Here is a 24,866-nt window from a genome sequence, read left to right as displayed (position 1 = left end):
TTGATATTCAAGAACAGATTAACAAACAAGAGATGACATTACTATTCAGGGGAGACAATGGACCTCAGGAAGTTCCAGTCAGTGGAACTGGTTGTTCACCCATGTGGGCAGACAAAGCTCCTACATACAGGGACTGACAATCGGGCACTATTCTAAGATGCCTATATTTTAAATTTCTGTATAATATATTCTATAATTATTAATTCTGAAAATTAAAGCTTAAAGGATTCTTTGAGAATATACATTAAGAAATACATGGACAGTATGCACCAAGAGGCGTCAAAGACAAAGTATTTCTGGACTAAGTAAAATTCTTTAAAAAGAACTGTGAAAGTGAATTGATTTTAGGAAAAATAATTCAGAGAGAATTAATGATGACAAGGAAAAATAATAGAGGGAAGCTAAAATAAATTTAAAGTTAAAATCATAACAGTGTTAAATGCATAAACTAAACTTATGAGTTTAACAAAGTTTAAATCTCCAAACACTTTAGATTATAAATAATAATTAATATATAATTACTGATCAAAATGAGTAAGAAAGCACTGTTTGTTGTTCAATTGCTAAGTCACATGTGACCCTTTACAACCCCATCGACTGCAGCATGCCAGTCCTTCACTATCTCCTGAAGTTTGCTCAAAGTCATGTCTATTAAGTTGGTGATGTCATCCAACCATCTCATCCTCTGTTGCCTCCTACTCCTCCTGTGCTGAATCTCTCCCAGCATCAGGGTCTTTTCCAATGAGTTGGCTCTTTGTATCAGGTCCCAAAGTATATTGGTGTGTCGGAAAGCACTTACACATTTGCAAATAAAATTTCTTGTTAATCCATTCAACTAACAGATCTCTCATACATTTTATTCAACACAGATGTCCATGTTGTGTACCGCATGAGCCCCTTACTCTGACTGCATAAATCAATCACCCTTGACCACAGGTGCATGTGTGAACCAGGTGCATCTCCTGCTCCAAAAACAGTGACTCTGTATTCTTTTCAGTGACTTAGGAGGTGGTCCAGCAAAAAGCACAGCAGAATCAGAATATACTATGCATATATGCTTTGCAGAATGATGTAGATTCTTTCTGTAAAGAAATATGACTGTGACATACAAAGAGAAAGTATGTATTTGATGATAGTGTATAGTGAGAAAGAAGCTAAAGAGACACAGAGAATAAGAAGAGCAGCAGAAGTCATGAGACAGCAGAAGATGCAAGGAAGCAGAAGCTGTAAGAAAACAAAATCTTACTGATGTGTAGAAGTGGAGTGAGGTAATTGGGCGAAAGAGGCAGGAGAAATATTAGCAGAAACAGAGTAGATGTGTCCAGGTAATACTTAAGCATTCTAGAAAAACGAAACAAAATACATCTGGTGCTGAGATTAATCAAGCAGTTGCAGATGCCAAAAGTGTTATGTGTTTTCAAATGACATTCTAGGCTGTGAAGCTAAGCCTTTCCTCTATTCCCATAGCCTGGCTTTGTGGTCGAAACTCCTTTCTCTCTTATTTTCTCATGCACTGTTCTTTGAACCCCCACTACCTGAAGTATCTAAGAATAATCTAACCTAGTAAACCATGGAAAGGAGTTTGGATTTTAACCTAAAACAATAATCATAAAAGGGATTGACATTTTCATTTCAGAGAGAAGCCCCTGGGATCAATGTGGAAATATGCTGAAAATGCACAAGAGACAGGATTACATTTTGGAAACTGTTTTGAATCATTGAAAGATTATGATGGGGTGATCAATGAACTGGGAAGTTATAAAGGGGGATGAATGAACAGAATTTAACTCAGCTTAGGTGTAGTAAGTGAGGGAGCAGGATTAGGCAAGTTTGATTCTTAGTTTCCTAGTCTGGGTAACCAGATGGATGGTATTGCCTTTCATTGAGAATGTTGATGTATAAAAAGGATCAGTGCCTTTCTGGGGCAGAGTATTAGGTGCCAATGAAACTTCCAGGTAAAGATGTCAAGTAGGAGGTGGAGTGTTCATATCTAGATCTCACACAAGAGCTCTGGAGTTATAAATTTGGAAAATAAGGGCTTGATATCATGAGTTTCAGAGAGATCTAAATAACAATTTCTTGGTTTATTTCCATAGCACCAACTTTAGGAACACACTGGGACTAGACTGTGTTACCCCAGGGAAGCTGAGACTATCAGTTCAGTTCAGTCGCTCAGTTGTGTCTGACTTTGTGATCCCATGGACTGCAGCACGCCAGGCCTTCCTGTCCATCACCAACTCCCGGAGTTTACTCAAATTCATGTCCATTGAGTCGGTGATGCCATCCAACCATCGCATACTCTGTCATCCCCTTCTCTTCCCGCCTTCAATCTTTCCCAGCATCAGGATCTTTTCAAATGAGTCAGTTCTTCACATCAGGTAGCCAAAGTATTGGGAGTTTCAGCTTCAACATCAGTCCTTCCAATGAATGTTCAGGACTGATTTCCTTTAGGATGGACTGGTTTGATCTCCTTGCAATCCAAGGGACTCTCAGAGAGTTCAGAAGCATCAATTCTTTGGCGCTCAACTTTCTTTATGGCCCAACTCTCACATCCATACATGACTACTGGAAAAACCATAGCTTTGACTAGAGAGGCCTTTGTTGGTAAAGTAATGTCTCTGCTTTTTAATCTGCTGTCTAGGTTGGTCATAACTTTTCTACCAAGGAAACACCATCTTTCAATTTCATGGCTGCAGTCAACATCTGCAGCGATTTGGGAGCTCCCAAAATAAAGTCTGCCACTGTTTCCACTGTTTCCCGATCTATTTGCCATGAGTGATGGGACCAGACACCATGATCTTAGTTTTCTGAATGTTGAGTTTTAAGCCAACTTATTCACTCTCCTCTTTCACTTTCATCAAAAGGCTCTTTAGTTCTTCGCTTTCTGCTATAAGGGTGGTGTCATCTGCCTATCTGAGGTTATTGATATTTCTCCCAGCAATCTTGATTCCAGCTTGTGCTTCATCCAGCCCAGCATTTCTCATCATGTATTCTGCATATAAGTTAAATAAGCAGGGTGACAATGTACAGTCTCAACGTACTTCTTTCCTTATTTGGAACCAATCTGTTGTTCCATGTCCAGTTCTAATTGTTGCTTCTTGACCTGCATACAGATTATTCAGGAGGCAGGTTAGGTGGTCTGGCATTCCCATTTTTTTAAGAATTTTCCACAGTTTGTGCTGATCCACACATTCAAAGGCTTTGGCATAGTCAATAAAGCAGAAATAGATGTTTTTCTGGAACTCTCTTGCTTTTTTGATGATCCAGCAGATGTTGGCAATTTGACCTCTGGTTCCTCTGTTTTTTCTAAATCCAATTTGAACATCTGGAAGTTCACAGTTCATGTAATGTTGAAGCCTGGCTCGGAGAATTTTGAGTATTACTTTGCTAGCATGTGAGATGAGTGCAATTGTGTGGTAGTGAGAGCATTCTTTGGCATTGCCTTTCTTTGGGATTGGAATGAAAACTGACCTTTTCCAGTCTTGTGGCCACTGCTGAGTTTTCCAAATTTGCTGGCATATTGAGTGCAGCACTTTCACAGCATCATCTTTCAGGATTTGAAATAGCTCCACTGGAATTCCATCACCTCCACTAACTTTGTTCATAGTGATGCTTTCTAAGGCCCACTTGACTTTGCATTCCAGGATGTCTGCCTCTAGGTGAATGATCACACCATCGTGGTTATCTTGTTCGTGAAGATCTTTTTTGTACAGTTCTTCTGTGTATTCTTGACACCTCTTCTTAATATCTTCTCCTTCTGTTAGGTCCATACCATTTCTGCCCTTTGTTGAGTCCATCTTCGTATGGAATATTCCCTTGGTGTCTCTAATTTTCTTGAAGAGATCTCTAGTCGTTCACATTCTATTGTTTTCCTCTGTTTCTTTGCACTGATCACTGAGGAAGGCTTTCTTATCTCTTCTTGCTATTCTTTGGAACTCTGTATACAAATAGGTATATCTTTCTTTTTCTCATTTATGTCTGAATTTCGTTTGTATTGCATCTTAGCTGTCATGTTGTACACTGTATAATTCTGAGACTAATGACTTACCTTGTCTCAATGAGGTGGTCTCCAGATAAGGCTATGTATAGGACCATCTAGTTTTATGTATATAAGGCTAGGACTAGAAGGGAAAGTAAAATTCCCAGGAGTTCTGTTGTTGTATATTCCCGAAGGTCTGAGTTGGAAAGTTTAGAAGGTTTCATGTTCATATCTTAGCTGATATTACAACTATATTCCTTTCTGTATCCTGTAGATAAGTAAATTTAACTGGTGTGTCTATAATAGTATTTCTATTAATCTGAACGTTCTACTGATATTTGTCAAAATGTAGGTTATACAGGGTGATACCAATGGATTGGTAGTAATTGAAGTCACTGGTGTGCATAAGATCACTCTGAGAGAAAAAATTAAGAAAAGAGAGAAGGGAATAGAATCCTTGGAGAAATTAATATTTAAGCAGTAGGTGAAGAAAGAGAAAGCCACTCACTCATGTCTGACTCTTTGTAACCCTATGAACTATACAGTCCATAGAATTCTCTAGGCCAGAATACTGGAGTATGGAAGCCTTTCCCTTCTCCAGGGGATCTTCCCAACCCAGGGATCAAACCCAGGTTTCCCTCATTGCAGGCAGATTCTTTACCAGCTGAGCCACAAGGGAAAGAAAAGTCCAAGAGGAGGATAAATGAATGACGGCAAAATCTCAGGGATTAAACAACTAGATAACCTCAGATATGCAGATGACACCACCCTTATGGCAGAAAGTGAAGAGGAACTAAAAAGCCTCTTGATGAAAGTGAAAGAGGAGAGTGAAAAAGTTGGCTTAAAGCTCAACATTCAGAAAACGAAGATCATGGCATCTGGTCCCATCACTTCATGGGAAATAGATGGGGAAACAGTGGAAACACTGTCAGACTTTATTTTGGGGGCTCCAAAATCACTGCAGATGGTGACTGCAGCCATTACATTAAAAGATGCTTACTCCTTGGAAGGAAAGTTATGACCAACCTAGAGAGCAAATTAAAAAGCAGAGACATTACTTTGCCAACAAAGGTCCGTCTAGTCAAGGCTATGGTTTTCCAGTGGTCATGTATAGATGAGAGTTGGACTGTGAAGAAAGCTGATCGCCAAAGAACTGATGCTTTTGAACTGTGGTGTTGGAGAAAATTCTTGAGAGTCCCTTGGACTGCAAGGAGATCCAACCAGTCAATCCTAAAAGAGATCAGTCCTGGGTATTCATTGGAAGGACTAATGCTGAAGCTGAAACTCCAATACTTTGGCCACCTCATGCGAAGAGTTGACTCATTGGAAAAGACCATGATGCTAGGAGGGATTGAGGGCAGGAGGAGAAGGGGACGACAGAGGATGAGATGGCTGGACGGTCACTGACTCGATGGACATGAGTTTGAGTGAACTCCGGGAGTTGGTGATGGACAGGGAGGCCTGGCGTGCTCTGATTCAAGGGGTCGCAAAGAGTTGGACATGACTGAGCGACTGAACTGAACTGAACTGAGGTTAGTTTTCTAGAAGATTCATAATAAATGTTCAAAAAAAGATGGATTTCCCAATTTTCATCTGGTAGGTTAGAACTAGCTCATATTCATTTCTATTTAGAAGTTACTAAAAGACAGCATTAATAATAATCTCAAGGTTACCTTTTTCTACTATTTAAAACATTTAATGAGTACTGGGTACTGTACATTACCCGCAATGTCTCATTTAGATATTAGAACTACTCAATGAGGAAAGCGCTTGTATTTTCTTTGTTTAAAGGAGTGGAAACTGAAAATTAGAGAGGTTAAGTAATTTGCTGAAGTTATCCAAGTAGTAAGTGACAGGGCAGAGATTCAAACAGAGGGCTTTTTGACTTGAGAGCCTGAGGCTTAACAACTAGTTGATAATGCTATGAAAGCATTATTTATGTAATAAAAGTTTAAATTTATCAAGAATTTATTAGTGTAATTTTCAATGAAGACAGATTTTGTAGGCACATTACACTCATTCCTACATTACAGGTATGCTTCAATTTTAAAAGTACTACTTGAGATGGTGATTGCAGCATGAAATTAAAAGATGCTTATTCCTTGGAAGGAAAGTTATAACCAACCTAAACAGCATATTAAAAAGCAGAGACATTACTTTGTCAACAAAGGTCCATCTATCAAGGCTATGGTTTTTCCTGTGGTCATGTATGGATGTAAGAGCTGGACCATAAAGAAAGCTGAGCGCCGAACAATTGATGGTTTTGAACTGAGGTGTTGGAGCAGACTCTTGAGAGTCCCTTGGACTGCAAGAACATCCAACCAGTCCGTCCTAAAGGAGATCAGTCCTGGCTGTTCATTGGAAGGACTGATGTTGAAGCTGAAACTCTAATACTTTGGCCACTTGATGTGAAGAGCTGACTCATTTGAAAAGACCCTGATGCTGGAAAAGATTGAGGGCAGGAGGAGAAGGGGATGACAGAGGATGAGATGGTTGGATGGCATCACCGACTCAATGGACATGAGTTTGGGTGAACTCCAGGATTGGCGATGGACGGGTAGGCCTGGAGTGCTGCGATTCATGGGGTCGCAAAGAGTCGGCCACGACTGAGCGACTGAACTGAACTTGAGATACTCGAAAACGATAATACATATTTGAAATATTTTGGCACTAAAAGAGAAATGATTCTGTTTTTGCAATGCTAACTACTGAGTTTATCTGATTTCTTAACTTGTGAAATCAAAAACTATTTTTAGCTCTGCTAAATTGCCTGCTTTTGGCATAAAGCTATTCATTGTTCCCAGGGCAGCACAACTTCTCTGGGCATATGTATGTGTAAAACGTTTTTCATTTTTTTTATTATAAAAGAAATTTACAGAAGACTAGCTTACTAGCTTTACCTACTCAGCAGGTAATTGTTACACAGTAAGAAAATTTTGGCATATGAAATCATTATGGGTTGCTTTAACGAATAAATTCCAATTGCATTCCCCAACATTAATAGATATAAAAGACTCTAAGAAGATTGATTTTGAGTCAGTCATGTCAAAGTAACTAACAATGAAAAAATTAAATTTCAATAGAAAATTGACTACATAGGGAAAGGCACTGGATAGGATCTTGATTCTAGATTACTAGCCAGTTTTTAGAGGCTCATTTTTAAAACCTCCCTAGAACCTCAAAAATAATGTCTGCTACATAGTCCCATATTCTGCCAAAGTTTTTGTTTTTATTTGCTAAATTCATATCTTTCAGTACAGCTGTCAAGTTTCCCAGAAGTGATGTAATAGACACAAATGATTAAATTGCTTTTACCATATCTGCCACCTTCATCTATACTTACTTTGCTTCATCTTAGAAAGGAAAAAAAAAGAAAAAAAATATTTGGTTTATGAATTACTTGTGGTACAAGATCATATTTTACAACCAGCATTGCCTAACCAACATTGCTACCCACTGACAATTTCATAAGTCCCTGTGTTCTGTGCTATAAAGGTGTCATCAGCTCAGTTGTCTGAAGGTGTTCATTTCTTCATCTACCTTTATCCTCTCTCAAGCTTCCCTCTAACCTTTCTTTGAGGCCTACTCAGCAGCTGTGAAATATCTTGGGCAAAAATATACTGACCTGCAGAGTTGACTGTTCTGTTTCTACATGGCAACCCCTCCCTCTGCCTATACCCACCTAGAAATTTCCCTTTGAAAGCATTTGCCCACTGGTTGTCAGAGAAGCAAAGCAAACTTCCCTACACACACACACACACACACACACACACACACACACACACACACACACCCACCCCTGGATCTTCAGAGAAGACCCCTCCCTCTGAGCCACCAGGGAAGCCCCCCTCTGCCTATACCAACCTAGACACTTCCCTTTAAAAGCACTTCCCGTCAGAGAAGTAAAGCAAACTTCCCTACACACACACACACACACACACACACACACACACACACACACACACACACACACGCGCGCGCGCGCGCGCACACACACACGCACACACATGCACACACACGCACACACAGACTCTACTGGATCTTCAGAGAAGCAAAGCAAGCTTTCCTACACACACAACTGGATCTTCAGAGAAGCACAGCTTCCTTTTCTGTTTGTCTTTCCCTCACATGCACTTCAAACCTAACTGAAGGCATTTATGTGGGTTCATTATTTGAGCATCAAAACACTGTTTTTAGTAGAGTATCCGTTCATTCAATAAATATTGATCATTTAGTGTGTGCGAAGCACTGGAGATACAGCAGGGAACAAAACTGGAAAAATAAATTCAACGCTTCTGTATTTTCATTTTAACGAGGAGACAGACATGCGGTAAAGGAGGCGAGACAGATCGCAGAGCGTTAAATAGGTGAAGAGCTTCCTTGGTGGCTCAGATGGTAAAGCATTTGCTCGCAGTGCGGGAGGCAGTGCGGGAGACCCGAGTTCGATCCCTGGGTTGGGAAGATCCTGTGGAGAAGGAAGTGGCAACCCACTCCAGGACTCTTGCCTGGAAAATTCCATGGACTGAGGAGCCTGGTGGGCTACAGTCCATGGGGTTGCAAAGAGTCAGACACTACTGAGCGACTTCACTCACACTAGGTAGGTGAACAGAGGAATTTGGGCTTTTACTTTGGGTAAAATGGAAAACGAGCAAAGGGTTTGGACTAGAGGGCAGTTTAATGCTCCATTTTACAGGTTAGGAAGGTAAGTGACTGGTTCGCAGTAACTGTACTTTGTAAGGGCATGCTTTGTACAATTCTATGGATGAATTGCAATTTAGGTCGGGGGTTGGGGGGGAGGATTAACAGAAGGTAGGCGTTGATTTGGGGTCACTTTTTCCGAGATTCGAAGGGGCAGAAATGAGGGACAGGACAAATGAGGATGAATCCAAAAGGAAGCAAACTGTTTACACCGAAATACAATTTAATAGAAACATAAACACAGACGCAACAAGGAGTACCAGGGGCACTATTCAAACACCTGCCACCAAAAGCAAGCGAAGTTCGAGGCAAACTGTGCCCTAAGCAGACTCCGAGGTTGGGAATTGGGCCCATGTAAGCGCCCCAGCACTGATCTGGGCCCGCCCCAAGCGTGACCACGCCCTTGGCCACGCCCTACCCTAAGGTTCGACGCTCGGATTGGCCACGGCGGAGGCGGTGGCCGCTGTGCCCGGAAGTGTAGCTGACGTGTCCGGGCCGCGCGCGGAATTGTGGGCGAGTCGGCTAATGGCGTCGGCGAGTCTGGGGGTCTTGGGCAGACGGCGCTGAAGCTTCTCTCCAGCTTGGCTGGTGACAACCGGTGTAAGCCGAGCCTGCGTCAGCGGGAGGGACCTGCTCACCTGGTGGGCTCCTCCGCCAGTCGGCGGAGCGTAGCAGGGCGGGGCGACTGCGGGGGCCCCTAGGATAAGAGCGGGGGCAGTTGCGAGGAGGCCGCGGGGGGCTCTCGGGCTCGCTGCCCAGGCCGGGCCGAGCCCCCGTGGAGCCCTAGGGGCCAACAGCGCTAGGGCCGGAGACACCCGAAGGGAGCTGTCTGTCGCCTCAAGGAACTGACAAGTGCCAGAGTTGGTTTGCGCCTCTCAGAAATTGGCACGGGGCTTGGTGGATCATGTCTGGCACCAGCAGCCCCGAGGCGGTTAAGAAGCTGCTGGAGAATATGCAGAGCGACCTGCGGGCCCTGTCCCTGGAATGCAAGAAGAAATTCCCACCGGTCAAGGAGGTAAGCTCCGGGCGACTTCGGGAGAAAGCACGGTGAGCGTAGCCGATTCTGTTTAGACCCAGTCCTTCAGTCCCATCCTCCAGTCCTGTCTAATTCTCCTTTGGCCCGCACCTTTCCAGATTTGCGAACCGGTGGGTTGTTTCACGAGCGGTTTTATAGTTTTCTTTTGGCAAGTCTGAGGCGCTTTGATTTTCGCTGCAGTGTTCTGTCCAGATTTAGCACCGAAGTTCGCCCAGTGAGCCGATTCAGCGAATTCAGCTAAGTGTATGGTACCCTTCTCTTTTCTGGCCCTTTTCAAACACGGAATTGGTTAAGCCAGATCCAGAAATTTAGGTTCGTTGCTTCTAAAAACTAATCATCATAGTTGTGATACAGCGTGTGCTCCTCAGCTTTCTGGTATATGTCATTCAATTGAGAGTAGCTTTTTTTCCTTCTTGGTAAGTGTCATGCAATTTTACTCTTTATTAGTATCATGAAGTAGTAATGAATTATCCAAAAACACTTGACTTAGGACAGATAGTGAGGAGCCACAATGACCATGTTAAGCCTTGTTATGAGCAACGATGTGCTGAGAAGTTTGGGCTTAGAGTCAGATAGAATACACCTGAATTTAAGTGCTCGCAAGACATCTTACTTAACGATTTTCAGCTTCAGTTTTCTTTCAGATGTAAAATAGAGTTAAAGAATGAGTTTATTAGATTATGATAAAGCTTTCGGGGGGGAGCATATTATTAAAAAGGCTCAAGTTAATAATTTATGAAATTATTAACTTTTAGTCACTATTAGCTTTTTCTCTTAAGATGCCATTTTGTCTCTTAAACTTTTTAAAGATGCTACTCAATTTCTTTTCCCATTTCTGAAATAAGATAGATAAAGCAGTTAACTGTTAAAGCAGTTATTTTACACTTATTCCTATTTAATGTAGTTTGGTATATACCTACAATTTCATAATTAGAACTTGCCCAATAAAGTTTGAATTTTAGGCTTCTGAGGAACCTTAATTTTTCTGTACTTTGGTCTCATTATTGTCCAACAAACTCCATTTAGTAATTTTTTTAATAAAGTAAGAAAATATTACCTACCCAATGATGAAAACCAGATGTTCCACTTTTGGAAAGATGAATATTATGACAAGTTTTATTTCAGATAGTCAATAGTTTGTTTTAATATCGATTTTCATTATTTTCTCTATGTGATCTGTTGAAAGTTATAAATATGAGTTTTAAAGAATATGGCTGTTTTAAGTATTTTTAAAGAAATAGGCTATTCTGGTTACAAGGAAATGCTCTCATTTAAAAATGTCAAATCCTATTTTGTAATCTTAACAATAATTTATAGAACTGGCCATTCCCAGTTCTTATAATAACTTATAGAAGTAGTGATTCCTCTGTAATCATAAGCCTTTGTGGGCTAGCTTGGAGACTGAATTACCATTTATTACATTATTTCTATTGGAAAATGCATTCAGAGCTCCACACAGTAATTTACAAAGTTCTGAAACTCGGTGCATTTCTAACCTAGGAACTTTCAATAAATCTCATTTTTTTTTTTTTTACTTGAAACTTGACTAAAAAGGTATTTACTAATTACACCTACTCTGTGAGGTTATCACAAAAATAATTTTTGATGTGATTATCTCTGCTACATAATTTTGTATATAGTACATGCTTCATGGATGCAAGAACTTTGACTCCTTAACCTGTGGCACTTCTAATGAGCTTCAGTCAATTCAGTCCAGTCGCTAGTCGTGTCCTTAGGACAGTTCTTTAGAAATTGAAAAATAACCTTAATTGTGTCACAGGTGTGAAACAAGACTGAATGGTGATAGCCTAATGGTGATGGTATTTTAGGAGCGAGGCTTGACTTTCCAGAAATATTTTGGTTGAATTAATTTTTCCCTGGTAATTTGATAAGGATGCATAATTTGGCTTTTGTTCTTAAAGATAACTAGTGAGTTTTTAGTGTTATTTATTTTGGGGGGGAGCAGTAGGGGGAGGTGTGTTTGGTGGACCCTAATGCAAAGCCTTTCTAGGTATAAGAAGCTTTTCTATCTGTATACTGGTTTGCTGGTTAACATTCTCCTGGTGTCTTCAAACATTACCTGAAAAATTGTCATTTGGACCCACGTGGAAGCCTACTCAGGAACTTAATATGATACAGATATGACTGCATATGTACTTTGGAAGGGTTGTCTCCTTTCGCATTACTTTTTAAACAAGGTAGAATGAAGTGAGACATTCTTTGTTTAGTCTTTAATAATTTCTAGCTTTTTAGCCATAGTGATTGGCTCTACTTTTTTAATAATGAGCTGCATTTTTTTAAGATTTCAAATCTGTTAGAAAAACAGAAGAAAAAAGTGTTGATAAAGGATAATGTCTTACTTACTGATACTTTTTTCTTTGGACTTTCTACATAGTTTTTTCCATATTAATTGGTTTCATTTATAAAACAATTTGCATATTAAGTTATTTTTATAAGGGCTATGATTTCATTGTCATTTTATAGTAATTAGATAATAGCAATAGTCCTTTTTCCCTCATTTTTCTTAAATATGAATTTTCATGTTTCAGCAGTGTAACTTTTTTGTAAACATAAGCGTACTCACTAATTTGTTCAGGAATATTTGTATAAATTTTTCTACTTTGTCTTAAAAACTACTTTAAGGCTTTGTAAAATCACTTCTATGTAATTGATATTCAGTGGCCCTCAGAAGCTATAAACTGAGGTTTTATGTTCTTAATGAATAAAACCTTTTTGGTCCTTTCTGTTTGCACTACTCTGTGGAAACAAATAAGGGGAGTCTAACTGAACCTAGAAGTGTGGTCAGAGTGAGTTTGTAATTCTTAAGCTGAGTCTTTATAGGATAAGTAGAAGGCAGTCAACAGAAGAAGGAGGCAGAGGAAAATAGCATGTTTGTATCCCATGTAAAAGAAATTTCATACCGAAGGTGATTGGGAGCCATTAAAGCTTTTTAAGATAGTAATATGATCAAATTTATATTTACATTACTGGAGGGAAAAATTAGAGGGGATTGAGATTGAAGTAAAGAGAGCAGATATTTTAGGGATGATTGTCTGCACTGAGGTAACAGTAGGGGTTGACAAAAGTTGCTTGCATTGTGGTAGATGTAGGTGAAAGACTGGGTATGGATTAGAGAGCTTTAGCAAGTAAAATTAACAGGTCATAGTGACATTTTTTTATGAGGTAGAAAGAGAAATCTGTGATGCCTCCCAGATTTCTGGCTTAGGAAACTGTAAATCATTAAGAGGAGGAAATGTTTTTGGGAAAAAGGAGTAGTGATGAATATTATTTTAAGCTGATGTGTGACATCCAGGTGGAACTGATCAGTAGGTGTTTGAAAATGATGGTTTGGCACTTAACAAGGAGGTCTCAATTTTAGATTTAGGAGTATTGGTTATACATGTTAGTAGAAACCATAAGAACAGAAAAAATGGTACAGGAAAAGTGTACAGAAAGAGCATATCAGGGCTAAGGAAGTACGAGCATTCAAAGGGAAAGAGCCAGCTGGGATGACTAACGTTACGGGTGTGGGAGAGAAAGGAAGTACTTGCTGAGAGCAAGGTCCCCGAGAAAGCTGGAGTGTCAAGTGCTCAAGTGTATGAACTGGCTTTCAGTCTGAGAAGGGACACATTATTTTCTGATAGAGGAAGGTAAGGAGAAAAAAATGGATTTGAACGTGATAAATTTGAATGAGGGACATAGTGGAGGGATAGAAAGGTGTGGACAGTTTGGCCTATGGCCTCTGTTTTCTTGGTAAGATAGGAAACAAGCTTGTTGCTAGGAGTAGTTAGTGGTGAAAGAAGTGGGGTAGGAAGTTTGAGGGGAGTAGTGGATCATATTGTAGAAGTGGAGGAGAAATTGACTTGGAACACTTAAGAGTCTTGGCAGGAAAAGTAGTTGAAATGATGATGGATCGTGAAATGTGGGTTGGATTCCCAAAGAACGCAATCCAAGACAACTTGGATTGGAAGATGGAAAGGTTAAGGAACTAGCAGCTATTTAATTGAATTGGTCCAATTTAATTCAAGAGCAATGGCATTGGGGAGTGAGAGAACTAGAAAGATAAAGACAGATGGGACAAAAGGGGGCTATTGGATTTCAGATTGCTAAGTAGTGCTGCACTAAAGGGTAATGAGATCCGGGAAGTGGGTGACAGAAGAGGAAAGGGAGTGAAGGTCATTGTCTTGAGATGGTCACAATTAGGATTTGGATGGATTTTTGTCTCTTTCTTTTTAAATGAAGTGGAATCAGTGAAGGTGTATATAATAATATACATACAAGTAGTCTTCCCAGGTTATGTACTTTGTGCTTCTTATACATTTAAGTTTTGTTTGGTAGGGGATTTTTGCCTAAAAAAGCAAAGGTTGTTGTGGCAGAGTTCCTCAGTGTCTGGTGTTTACATGCATTAATTGGCTGAGTGGGGCCCTTTGGTGAAAGAGATGCTCTCTACTTACCATGACAGGATTCTCTTTTTAACCAGCTGTTTGGGGACTGAGGCCCAAGTCAGTTGGCTCTTCTGATAAGGTGAAGATCTTATTTTCAGGACCTTATGACAGTGAATAATGAGGGCTAGATCATGCTTACATGCTTAATTGGGAACTGTTTTCCTTTAATATCTTACATCATGCTATAGTTTTTTTTTCTGTTGACAAAGTCAGAGAAATTTGTTTATGGTGCAACCAATTGTGTTCTTCTCATTAACATGAATAAGTCCATGTTTTGTTTAGTTTTCATAATTTATTTTCAAAAGTGTCAACACTACTCAGAACAGTGTGACAAGTGTGGTAGGGAGTTATAAATTGTTTAGTCAAGACTTCCTTTATAATACAGTTCTGTATAGTTGTGCAGACATGCTAGTGATCTTTGATTTTTAACTCTGCTCTTTTCTTTTTATGCTCCTATTGACTTTACTCCAGGAAAGGCACATTAAATTCCTCTGCTGCTGCTAAGTCGCTTCAGTCGAGTCCGACTCTGTGCGACCCCATAGACGGCAGCCCAACAGGCTCCCCCGGCCCTGGGATTCTCCAGGCAAGAACACTGGAGTGGGTTGCCATTTCCTTCTCCAATGCAGGAAAGTGAAAAGTGAAAGGGAAGTCGCTCAGTCATGTTCGACTCTTCGCGACCCCATGGACTGCAGCCTACCAGGCTCCTCTGTCCATAGGATTTTCCAGGCAAGAGTACTGGAGTGGGGTGCCATCGCCTTCTCCAATTAAACTCCTAGGGTCTATTAAATTATTTTTTTTCTGATAAATATTTTAGATGCTAACTTTGAGAGTAGTATAAGCAGTAACATTTTCACTAAGACATCTAGGAAAATTTTAAAATCTTATTACAATATTCTAAGAGTGTTTTATAGTGAAAGCTTTTTAAAAAACTTTTGATTAGTCCATGACGTTTTATTTATTTATGAAAGTTAGTACCATAACCAATGAAATTTATTGTTAAAGTGTAAAGTGTATAGCTTATTTTTTTTAACTAAGATTTTGACAATTGTATTTTTGCTTTCATGAAATTGAATAGAGTGTCAAGGTCAATGAAAACATAGTTTAGTCAAAAAACAGTGTATTGTTAGCACTAGGCTTTGGTGATGTGGAAGACACAAAAGACAGTGTTTGAGGCTAATAAACCAAAAAGGAAGATAGTCTCCAAAAATGGGAATATTTTCTTTTTTTTTTTTCTTTTATATAGTAGTAGTATTTGGCTTCCCTTGTGGCTAAGCTGGTGAAGAATACACCTGCAGTGTGGGAGACCTGGGTTCGATCCCTGGGTTGGAAAGTTCCCCTGGGGAAGGGAAAGGCTACCCAGTCCAAATATTCTGGCCTAGAGAATTCCATGGTCCATGGGGTCGCAAAGAGTCGGACAGAACTGAATGACTTTCACTTACTTACTTAGTAGTAGTTAGACTACTAAGTCGGAGAAGGCAATGGCACCCCACTCCAGTAATCTTGCCTGGAAAATCCCATGGACATAGGGGGCTGGTAGGCTACAGTCCATGGGTCGCTAAGAGTCAGACACGACTGAGCGACTTCCCTTTCACTTTTCACTTTCATGCATTGGAGAAGGTAGTGGCAACCCACTCCAGTGTTCTTGCCTGGAGAATCCCAGGGACGGCAGAGCCTGTTGGGCTGCTGTCTATGGGGTCACACAGAGTCGGACACGACTGACGTGACTTAGCAACAGCAGTAGTAGTAAGACTCTTTGCGACCCCATGGACTGGAGTCTGCCAGGCTCCTCTGTTCATGGAATTCTCCAGGCAAGAATACTGGAATGGGTTGCCATGCCCTTCTCCAGGGGATCTTTCCTACCCAGGGATTGAACCTGGATCTTCTGCATTGCAGGCATATTTATTACCATATGAGCCACCAGGGAAATTTATTTTCAACCATGTACAAAATAGAAGGTTTTGTTATTACTCTTAAAATTTAATAGAAGTTTGTTTCTAAAGTGTAAAGCATGGCAGGAAGTACAAAAATCAATGAGAAGCCGCCTTTATCTTCCTTAAGTTAACTCAGAGTTGAGTAAAATACTGTCTTTCTAGTAGTGTTGCATCCATGGACTGTATGGCAACATGGCATTTCAGTTTTACAGGTATAAGGAAACTGTGGCTTGGAAAGGTCAGTAACTTGCAAAAGGTATGCGTGCATATCAGTCACTCAGTCTTGTCCAACTCCTTGCGACGCTATGGACTGTAGCCCACCAGGCTCCTCTGTCCATGGAATTCTCCAGGCAAGAACATTAGAGTGGATTGCCATTACCTTTTCCAAGGGATCTTCCTGACCCAGGGATTGATCCATGGTCTCCTGCATTGCAGGCAGATTCTTAAATGTCTGAGCCACCAGAGAAGCCCTGCAAAGGGTAGTGAAGCTAGAAAGTGAAAGAACTGGGTCGTGAATCCACATGTGCGTCCGTTTCTTACGTCTTCATCTCGTCCTGTTGCAGTCTTTAAAGCATACTTGTTTTTATCATCTTTCCCATGTATCTGTCTTGCTTCATCGTTTGTTACTGTTTGTCATTCTTGTTTTGACTTTTGTAACACTCTACTTTCCTATTTCTCCTTCCTCTCTCAGTATTCCTTCTCTTTTTCTTTACATGTAAGTGGATCCCAAGTTCTGTCTGGAGACCTCTTCCTTATCTGTGTTCATCTCTTTTGCACTTGCATCTACTCCCGTTGTTTCTGGCCTTACTTTAGAGCTGATGACTCCTAAATCTGCTTTGTTACCTCTGCTCTCTTTACTGAAATTAGATCGGTGCTTCCAACTGTCTGTTAACGCATTATTGATCAGGGGATTTTTGCAGAACCTAATACCTGTAACTGGCAGTTTGTTATGTAAGTGAATATTGAAACACTTGGTCAATAACATTCAGGTAGCAAAAGACTATTAATAATGTCTCTGGCCAATAAGTTGTTAAACATATCTACCGGAGTATCTTTCACATACTTCAGATAGAACTTCTGGTAAAACTTGTCCTATCCCCACATTTCACTTGTTTTGTTAGTGGAATTTATTATTCTTGCTTACTCTAGCTGTATTTGGCTGTCTTCCCTTCCTCAGCTCTCTTTATGCTGTATCCATTGTCAGATGTTTCTTCCACTTTTGTGATTTCTAACGTATCTCTACTGTTTTCTGTTATTTTAGCTATTATTCTAGCTCCCAGGTATTCAGTCTTATGCCTGGCCTTTGGTATTCATTAATGGCACAAAAGACCATCCTGTATGTTACCACCAGATTAATGTACAACTCAGAAATTCTTAATGGCTACTTTGTACATACGCAATTCCTCAGTATAACATTTAAGACCTTCTTGATCTTCCCATCCTTCCTTCATCACCCTCAACTTTCCCTCAAATCCCTTTAATACTTAGGCCAAACTCTGTTGCTTGCTCTTCATTTTCCAAATATGCCCTACTCCTTCCCTCTTCCATGATGTGGCTTTGGTAGCTTTTTTTCCCTTTTGCTGGCCTGAAATCATCTCCTTCCATCTTTTAAAAGTTAAAATCCTGCCCTTAATTTAACCCATGTTGCTTGTTCATTTGTTACATGAGTGAACCAGCTTTAGAGATAATGTTCTCATTTCATCCCTCAGTTACTCATTCCTTTATTCTTTCATTTGTTCATAAAGTAATTTTTGAAGACCTGCTGTGTGCCATGTACTAGCTAGTTGCTGGTCAGGAATAGTTGCAGCTCCTGCCCAGGCTTTTCAAGCTGACATGTTTTCTTAACCTTCACCGAAACTTATTTTATGTCATTTCCCTATAACTCTTACGTTTTTGCCTTTTGCTATGGTATTTTCTAAATAACTCCTTAAGGAGTGTCAGTTTTGCATCTTGTTTATTCTTCTGTCTGTCATGCTGCTGCTGCTGCTAAGTCACTTCAGTCTTATCCAACTCATCGCAACTCCGTGGGCAGCAGCCTACCAGACTCCTCCATCCATGGAATTTTCCAGGCAAGAGTACTGGAATGGGATGCTGTTACCTTCTCCTCTGTCTGTCATAGTTCAAAGCATTTGTATATCTGAGAAGTACTGATTAGATACTTGTTGGAGATTAAATTTTTAAAGAAGAAGAAAGGGATACTGTATATATAGGCATACCATATATATCAGTTCAGTTCAGTTGCTCAGTTGTGTCCGATTCTTTGCAACCCCATGGACTGCAGCATGCCAGACCTCCCTGTCCATCACCAACTCCCGGAGCCTACTCAAACTCATGTCCATTGAGTCAGTGATGCCATCCAGCCATCTCATCCTCTGTCGTCCCCTTCTCCTCCCGCCTTCAGTTTTTCCCAGCATCAGGGTCTTTTCCAATGAGTTGATTCTTCACATCAGGTGGCCAAAGTATTGGAGTTTCAGCTTCAGCATCAGTCCTTCCAATGAATATTCAGGACTGATTTCCTTTGGGATGGACTGGTTGGATGTCCTTGCAGTCCAAGACTCTCAAGAGTCTTCTCCAACACCATAGTTCAGAAGCATCAATTCTTTGGCACTCAGCTTTCTTTATAGTCCAACTCTGACATCCACACATAACTACTGGAAAAATCATAGCTTTGACTAGACGGACCTTTGTTGGCAAAGTAATGTCTCTGCTTTTTAATATGCTGTCTAGGTTGGTCATAGCTTTTCTTCCAAGGAGCAAGCATCTTTTAATTTCACGGCTGCAGTCACCATCTGCAGTGGTTTTGGCCCCCCCCCCCAAAATAAAGTCTCTCACTGTTTCCATTGTTTCCCCATCTATTTGCCATATGATGGGACTATGATGGGACCAGATGCCATGATCTTAGTTTTCTGAATGTTGAGTTTTAAGCCAACTTTTTCACTCTCCTCTTTCACTTTCATCAAGAGGCCCTTTAGTTGTTCTTTGCTTTCTGCCATAAGGGTGGTGTCATCTGCATATCTGAGGTGATTGATATTTCTCCCAGCAATCTTGATGTCAGCTTGTGTTTCATCCAGACCAGCATTTCTCATGATGTACTCTGCATAGAAGTTAAATAAGCAAGGTGACAATATACAGCCTTGACATACTCCTTTCCCTATTTGGAACTAGTCTGTTGTTCCATGTCTGGTTCTAACTGTTGCTTCTTGACCTGCATACAGATGTCTCAGGAGGCAGGTCAGGTGGTCTGGTGTTCCCATCTCTTTAAGAATTTTCCACAGTTTTTTGTGATCCACACAGTCAAAGGCTTTGGCACAGTCAATAAAGCAAAAGTAGATGTTTTTCTGAAACTCTTGCTTTTTCGATGATCCAGCAGATGTTGGCAATCTGATCTCTGGTTCCTCTGCCTTTTCTAAAACCAGCTTGAACATCTGGAAGTTCATGGTTCACGTACTGTTAGCTTTCCACATATAATCTGCATTTCGGTCTTTTATTTGATATGTTAAAGAAAATTTGTTTGCTAGAAGCTAGAGGGTTTTTTTGTTTTGTTTTGTCTTTATTTTTTAGCCCAGAGGTTACGAATAGGATTCCATATAGGTATATATTTTTCAGAGCTTTGAGATTTTAGACTAATTACATGTTACAGAAGAAAATCTTATTGATTTCAGTGTAGTACTTGAGGGTCCCTTGGACTGCAAGGAGATCCAACCAGTCCATTCTGAAGGAGATCAGCCCTGGGATTTCTTTTGGAAGGAATGATGCTAAAGCTGAAGCTCCAGTACTTTGGCCACCTCATGGGAAGAGTTGACTCATTGGAAAAGACTCTGATGCTGGGAGGGATTGGGGGCAGGAGAAGAAGGGGGCGACCGAGGATGAGATGGCTGGATGGCATCACTGACTCGATGGATGTGAGTCTGAGTGAACTCCAGGAGTTGGTGATGGACAGGGAGGCCTGGTGTGCTGCGATTCATGGGGTTGCAAAGAGTCGGACACAACTGAGCGACTGAACTGAACTAAATTGTTTTATAAGCATATTGTCCTTTAGGGACTGTTCTAGATCTATTAGGTATTCCCAAGTGAGGACTTGACTTTAGGTCTTTTGATTTTACCTGAGTTCTGAAATCCTAAGTTTGCAAGGCAACGTCATACCTCCCTAGTCTCTTGAGTGCATTATTCTCCTTAAGTTGCGATTAACTTGAATTTCACATTTCTTCTTTAACTCTTATTTCATGCTATATCCTGTGAATAATTAATTTGGGGCTTTGTGAATTTGCTCTAATTTTGAGACTCTTCTTCCATAAATGTTTAAAAAAAATAAGTACGGTTTTTGTTTTGTTTTTTAAAATACAACATAGAGGGTTTGTTGAAGAGAAGCAGTATTATTGTTACTATTATTATTGTAAACTTGTCTGGAGTTCTAGAAGTGGACATTTGCTGATTCCCTTCTAGTGTTCATTCCCTCTTGCTTTCTTCAGTGATAAGCTGCACTTTTCCTTCATTTTCAACTCTCTGGATTTAGATGAATTAATCCCATCCCATGCTCCAGGATACCTTGTTTAGTTTGATCTGATTTAATCTCCATATCCACACTTCTGTTTCTACCCACACACAGTGCCAGTGTGTGCTCCTGGGAAGGGAAAGCTTCCTCTCTGTTCCTCAAGTGCTGCTTGAAGAGATCTTTTCTCTCTTTCTGGATAGTGTCATATGAAGTTGTGAGGTATAGAATGGCTGGAACTAATTTTATTGCCAAGTTTTGGAGCTCCCTGAGGATGAACCTACTCATGGAACAAGACAGAACCAAGAGGATGGCAGAGAAGTGAAGCTATACTCGTGATGGTGATGTGACTCTCTGGATCAAATTTCCTCTGCATTTTTCAATGAGAGGACAGTAAAGTCCCTCCCTCTGTTTAGGACTTTTCCTTTGCTTATTTATAAATGTTTATGTATATCCTCAGGACTTCCCTCATGGCTCAGTTGGTAAAGCATCTGCCTACAATGCAGGAGACCCGGGTTCAATCCCTGGGTTGGGAAGATCCCCTGGAGAAGGCAGTGGCACCCCACTCCAGTACTCTTGCCTGGAAAATCCCATGGATGGAGGATCCTGGTAGGCTACAGTCCATGGGGTTGCAAAGAGTCAGACACGACTGAGCAACTTCACTTAGCTTAGCTTATATATATATTCTCTGTTTGCATAATGATAGGCATTAGTCATATGGGGAGATGAATGAAACATGTTTTTTATCCTCACAGGGCTTACAGCTAGATTGGAGAAACAGACATGTCATAGGAGAAACAGAATAAACCATAGGTACAGACCATAGATGGCTCACAGAGATGGAAGGACTTTTTGATACTTGCCATAGAAAAACAGGTTATGGAGGAAATGATTTCTTTCACTGCTCCTGGTGCCAGAATGAGAGACACCTGCACCATCTTCATGTTGTTAGCAGTGGTTTAATTTCAGCAAAGCATCATTTGTCACATTAAGTTAGTGTTCACTTTTTTTGTGAATTTGTTGGCTTTATAATTTTAACAGCTATAAAAATAGGGAATTTATTTATGATTTATTAATATTTATACCTACTTAAATTTGTCAGCAACTGGGTAGGTCCATGAGACTTATGTTTTTTTCCTTTTGAAAGATGTCCTTACACTACTCAGTTTTCAGAGACACCACCAGTTGTGGATTTGGCGGGCCACTGAAGAGTGAGACGATTGAGGATGGATGGAGGACAAGGGTTTAAGTGGAGAAATTTCTTACTTTAGATTGATAGCAAGAAGTTTGAACTGAGGTGTAGAAATGACGTTTGAGAAGAAAAAAAGCACAAGACGTGTTCACTGTGCAGCCTTTGTGGCTGATTATATTTGTGGAATCAGGGATAAACCTCAGATACCTGGTCCGTGACTGCATGGTGGCTGCTGCTGTTCACAAAAACAGATTATAGGGAGAAGAAACCGGCTTTTCTGAGGCTAGGTGGAAGTTGGAGGTGTGCGTGTTCGGTGATAACATCTTTGAATATCTTGAATTTAAGGTGCCTTTTAAAAATATAGGGTAATAAATCCTATAGTTTAGGAGACAGTTAAGGAAAAGGAATATAATTTAGGATTCTTCAGTATTTAGAAAGTAACTGAAACCGTGGGATTGAGATTGCCCAGGAAGAGTTTATTGAGAAGTTAGGCCAAGGATATTCTGTGTTGTCTTGAAAGAGGAGTCAGCATTTTAGCATTCTATCTTATCTTTTCTGTAATGCTGGCTTCTATATTCAGAGTCCTTGGTGGGTGTGTCTATTTGGGTCAGCAAAGAATTTTGTGAAAGAGAAAAAAATATTTCTTGAGAGACATTAATTTTAAGATTAACAAATATTAAATGCTGCAGTGTATTTAATACTTTTGGCTTTGTTACCCAATTCATAGATTGCCCTTGGGGAATAGAGATTTTAGACTACCCACCATAACCTGTATCATCCCTATTAAATTCTACAGACCTGGGACTTTGTATTTTTTTGTTTGTTTGTTTTAATGAGGCCCAATTCAGGAAAATAACTATATTTACAGTTGAGTAGTTCCCCTATGGATATATAAGTATCTAATCTATAAGTGTCTAATCAGAGTAGGGGTTACTTTTAAAGCAAGAAGTTAAAGATTTTTCTTCACACAGACAATCTTTGATAAATAGAAGGAAATCTGAGCCTGAGTACTTCCATTTATACAGGGCACTCTTGAAGATGTCTGCTAGGCTGAGGTATGAAGTAGCAGTGCATGAGGCGAGGGGGCCGTGATGTACAAGTGTTGTCAATAAACATTGATAATGAAATTTCCAGCAACACAGGGTGCCAATGAGAAGAGGGTGGTGGTACAGTTTCAAAGTTTCACAATAGAAAGTTGGATGAAAAAAATTAGGAGCTGTAATATAGGTCCAGTTACATCTGAGTTAATAAACAGTCCTTTTGATGATTTCTTGAGTTTATATACCTTTTAAAACACTTGTTACTTTGGAACCAAAGAATTAACATTCGTTGCTTTCCTTATTGTGTGGATGTATAAAAATATTTGTTAAACATATGTTATACTTATAATTTCGTTATTTATACTTGTTTATGATTCATACATGGGTCAGTTCTTATTTTTTTGAGGAGATCAAAATAGCATCTGTCAAATCTGAAATCCGTTACTGACATGTAGCATCCAGTATGCTACAGGACTGATTTTGGAAACTGACTAGAATTCAGAAAGTTAGAACAGATTACATTGGATTTATGATGATTTATTTTGATATCTGTTGATTGAAGTAGAATGAAATATTGAATTTGAGCATAGGCACAGTACAGAGGGCCATAGTAAGGAGGGAGTTTGAACATTTGAAATGTTGGTGGAAGAAAGTTCAGTGACCATAGATTAATTTCAGTTGACTTAGTAAGAAAATTACTTAAGACATTTAAAGTGGAGTGTATGAATATAACAAAGTATACGTAATAATTTCAGTGTTACTGAATTTTTATAGTAGTAGGTTTGTTTTGGCTTGTATATCTTCATACTAGATCCAGAATCTAACCACTCCTTACCATCTCAGTCATTATCACCTCAGGCCTATCCACCATCATCTTTTGCTTACATTATTACAATAGCCTCTTAAATTTTGCCCCATGTTGGAATCACCTGAAAATTTTTAAAAATGCCAATGCATGACTCCCAGTGTCAGTCATTCTGATGTAGTTTTTGGAATGGTTTGCAACCTGGAGAAGGCAGTGGCACCCCACTCCGGTACTCTTGCCTGGAGAATTCCATGGATGGAGGAGCCTGGTAGGCTGCAGTCCATGGGGTCGCCAAGAGTCAGACACGACTGAGCGACTTCACTTTCACTTTTCACTTTCATGCATTGGAGAAGGTAGTGGCAGCCCACTTCAGTGTTCTTGCCTGGAGAATCCCAGGGACAGGGGAGCCTGGTGAGCTGCCGTCTATGGGGTCGCACAGAGTCAGACACGACTGAAGCGACTTAGCAGCAGCAGCAGCAGCAGCAATCTGGGCATCATGATTTTTTTTTAAAGCATCTGGTGTTCTAATATACATTGCCCCTAGATAATCAGAAAATCAATAATCTTTCCATGAAGAAATTTATTTTGACTACATTTTTCTGCTAGTAGCCATATGCATTTAATTCGAAACATTTCCATTTCTTAAAGTTTCTTAAAGTCCCAGATATCCATTAGGCTTCTTAGTTGTAAGCAGTGGAAACTAACTTGGGCTGATGTAAGTGGAAATGAAGTTTACTGATAGAATATTGAGGGGCTCGTAGAATTGGTAGAAGACTGGATAAAGCCAACCTTAGAAAGTACAGGAATGAGAGGAGGCTGAACAGCTAAGAACCACTGCAAAACTCATTGCCACTGAGACCATTACTACTGTCTCTGCTGAACAGTGAAGTTGGAAATTCTCTAATCACAGACAAGGGCTTCACGTGCTTGGAATTCCACAAAATGACAAAGGTATACATTGTATAGCCTACAATGGGTCATTCATTTTATGCATCAACCCACTGCTCCTCAGCCTAATAACCTATAGGATGCTGAGTTCTTCCATAATTATTTTAAAAACTTTAGTGCCTTCTACTACTTGTCCTTTAGTAAATGTTAAGAGATAACAGAATAAATGAACAAGTAGCAAGCAAGTTAATAGGAAAACTTGAATATAGTATATGAATACTTGTGTATTATTTTTGGAGGTATAGTCACCAGTTTAAGTATAAAATAGGCATGTTTCTTAATAGTAAAAATGTCCTGAGTTTC

At 40.0% G+C, this 24,866-nt stretch overlaps 1 protein-coding gene across 6 annotated transcripts in view; it reads left to right on the top strand.

Moving 5' to 3' along the window:
- The first annotated feature begins 9,180 nt into the window (after positions 1–9,180).
- The window catches only part of MON2 (MON2 homolog, regulator of endosome-to-Golgi trafficking), a 110,720-nt gene continuing 95,034 nt past the window's right edge, over positions 9,181–24,866 (top strand). For 4 of the 6 annotated variants that reach the window (XM_004006504.5, XM_004006503.5, XM_060412872.1 and 1 more), the window contains exon 1: positions 9,181–9,692. In XM_004006504.5, the coding sequence (XP_004006553.3) occupies positions 9,582–9,692 (111 nt within the window). In that variant the 5' untranslated portion in view covers positions 9,181–9,581. The remainder of the gene's footprint in view (positions 9,693–24,866) is intronic. The other 2 variants (XM_060412875.1, XM_060412874.1) reach the window with 1 other exon arrangement.

Source organism: Ovis aries, chromosome 3, assembly GCF_016772045.2.
Source record: "Ovis aries strain OAR_USU_Benz2616 breed Rambouillet chromosome 3, ARS-UI_Ramb_v3.0, whole genome shotgun sequence".
Taxonomy (NCBI): domain Eukaryota; kingdom Metazoa; phylum Chordata; class Mammalia; order Artiodactyla; family Bovidae; genus Ovis; species Ovis aries.
Note: the sequence above shows the minus strand (reverse complement) of the source record. Positions and strands in the feature narration are given on the sequence as shown.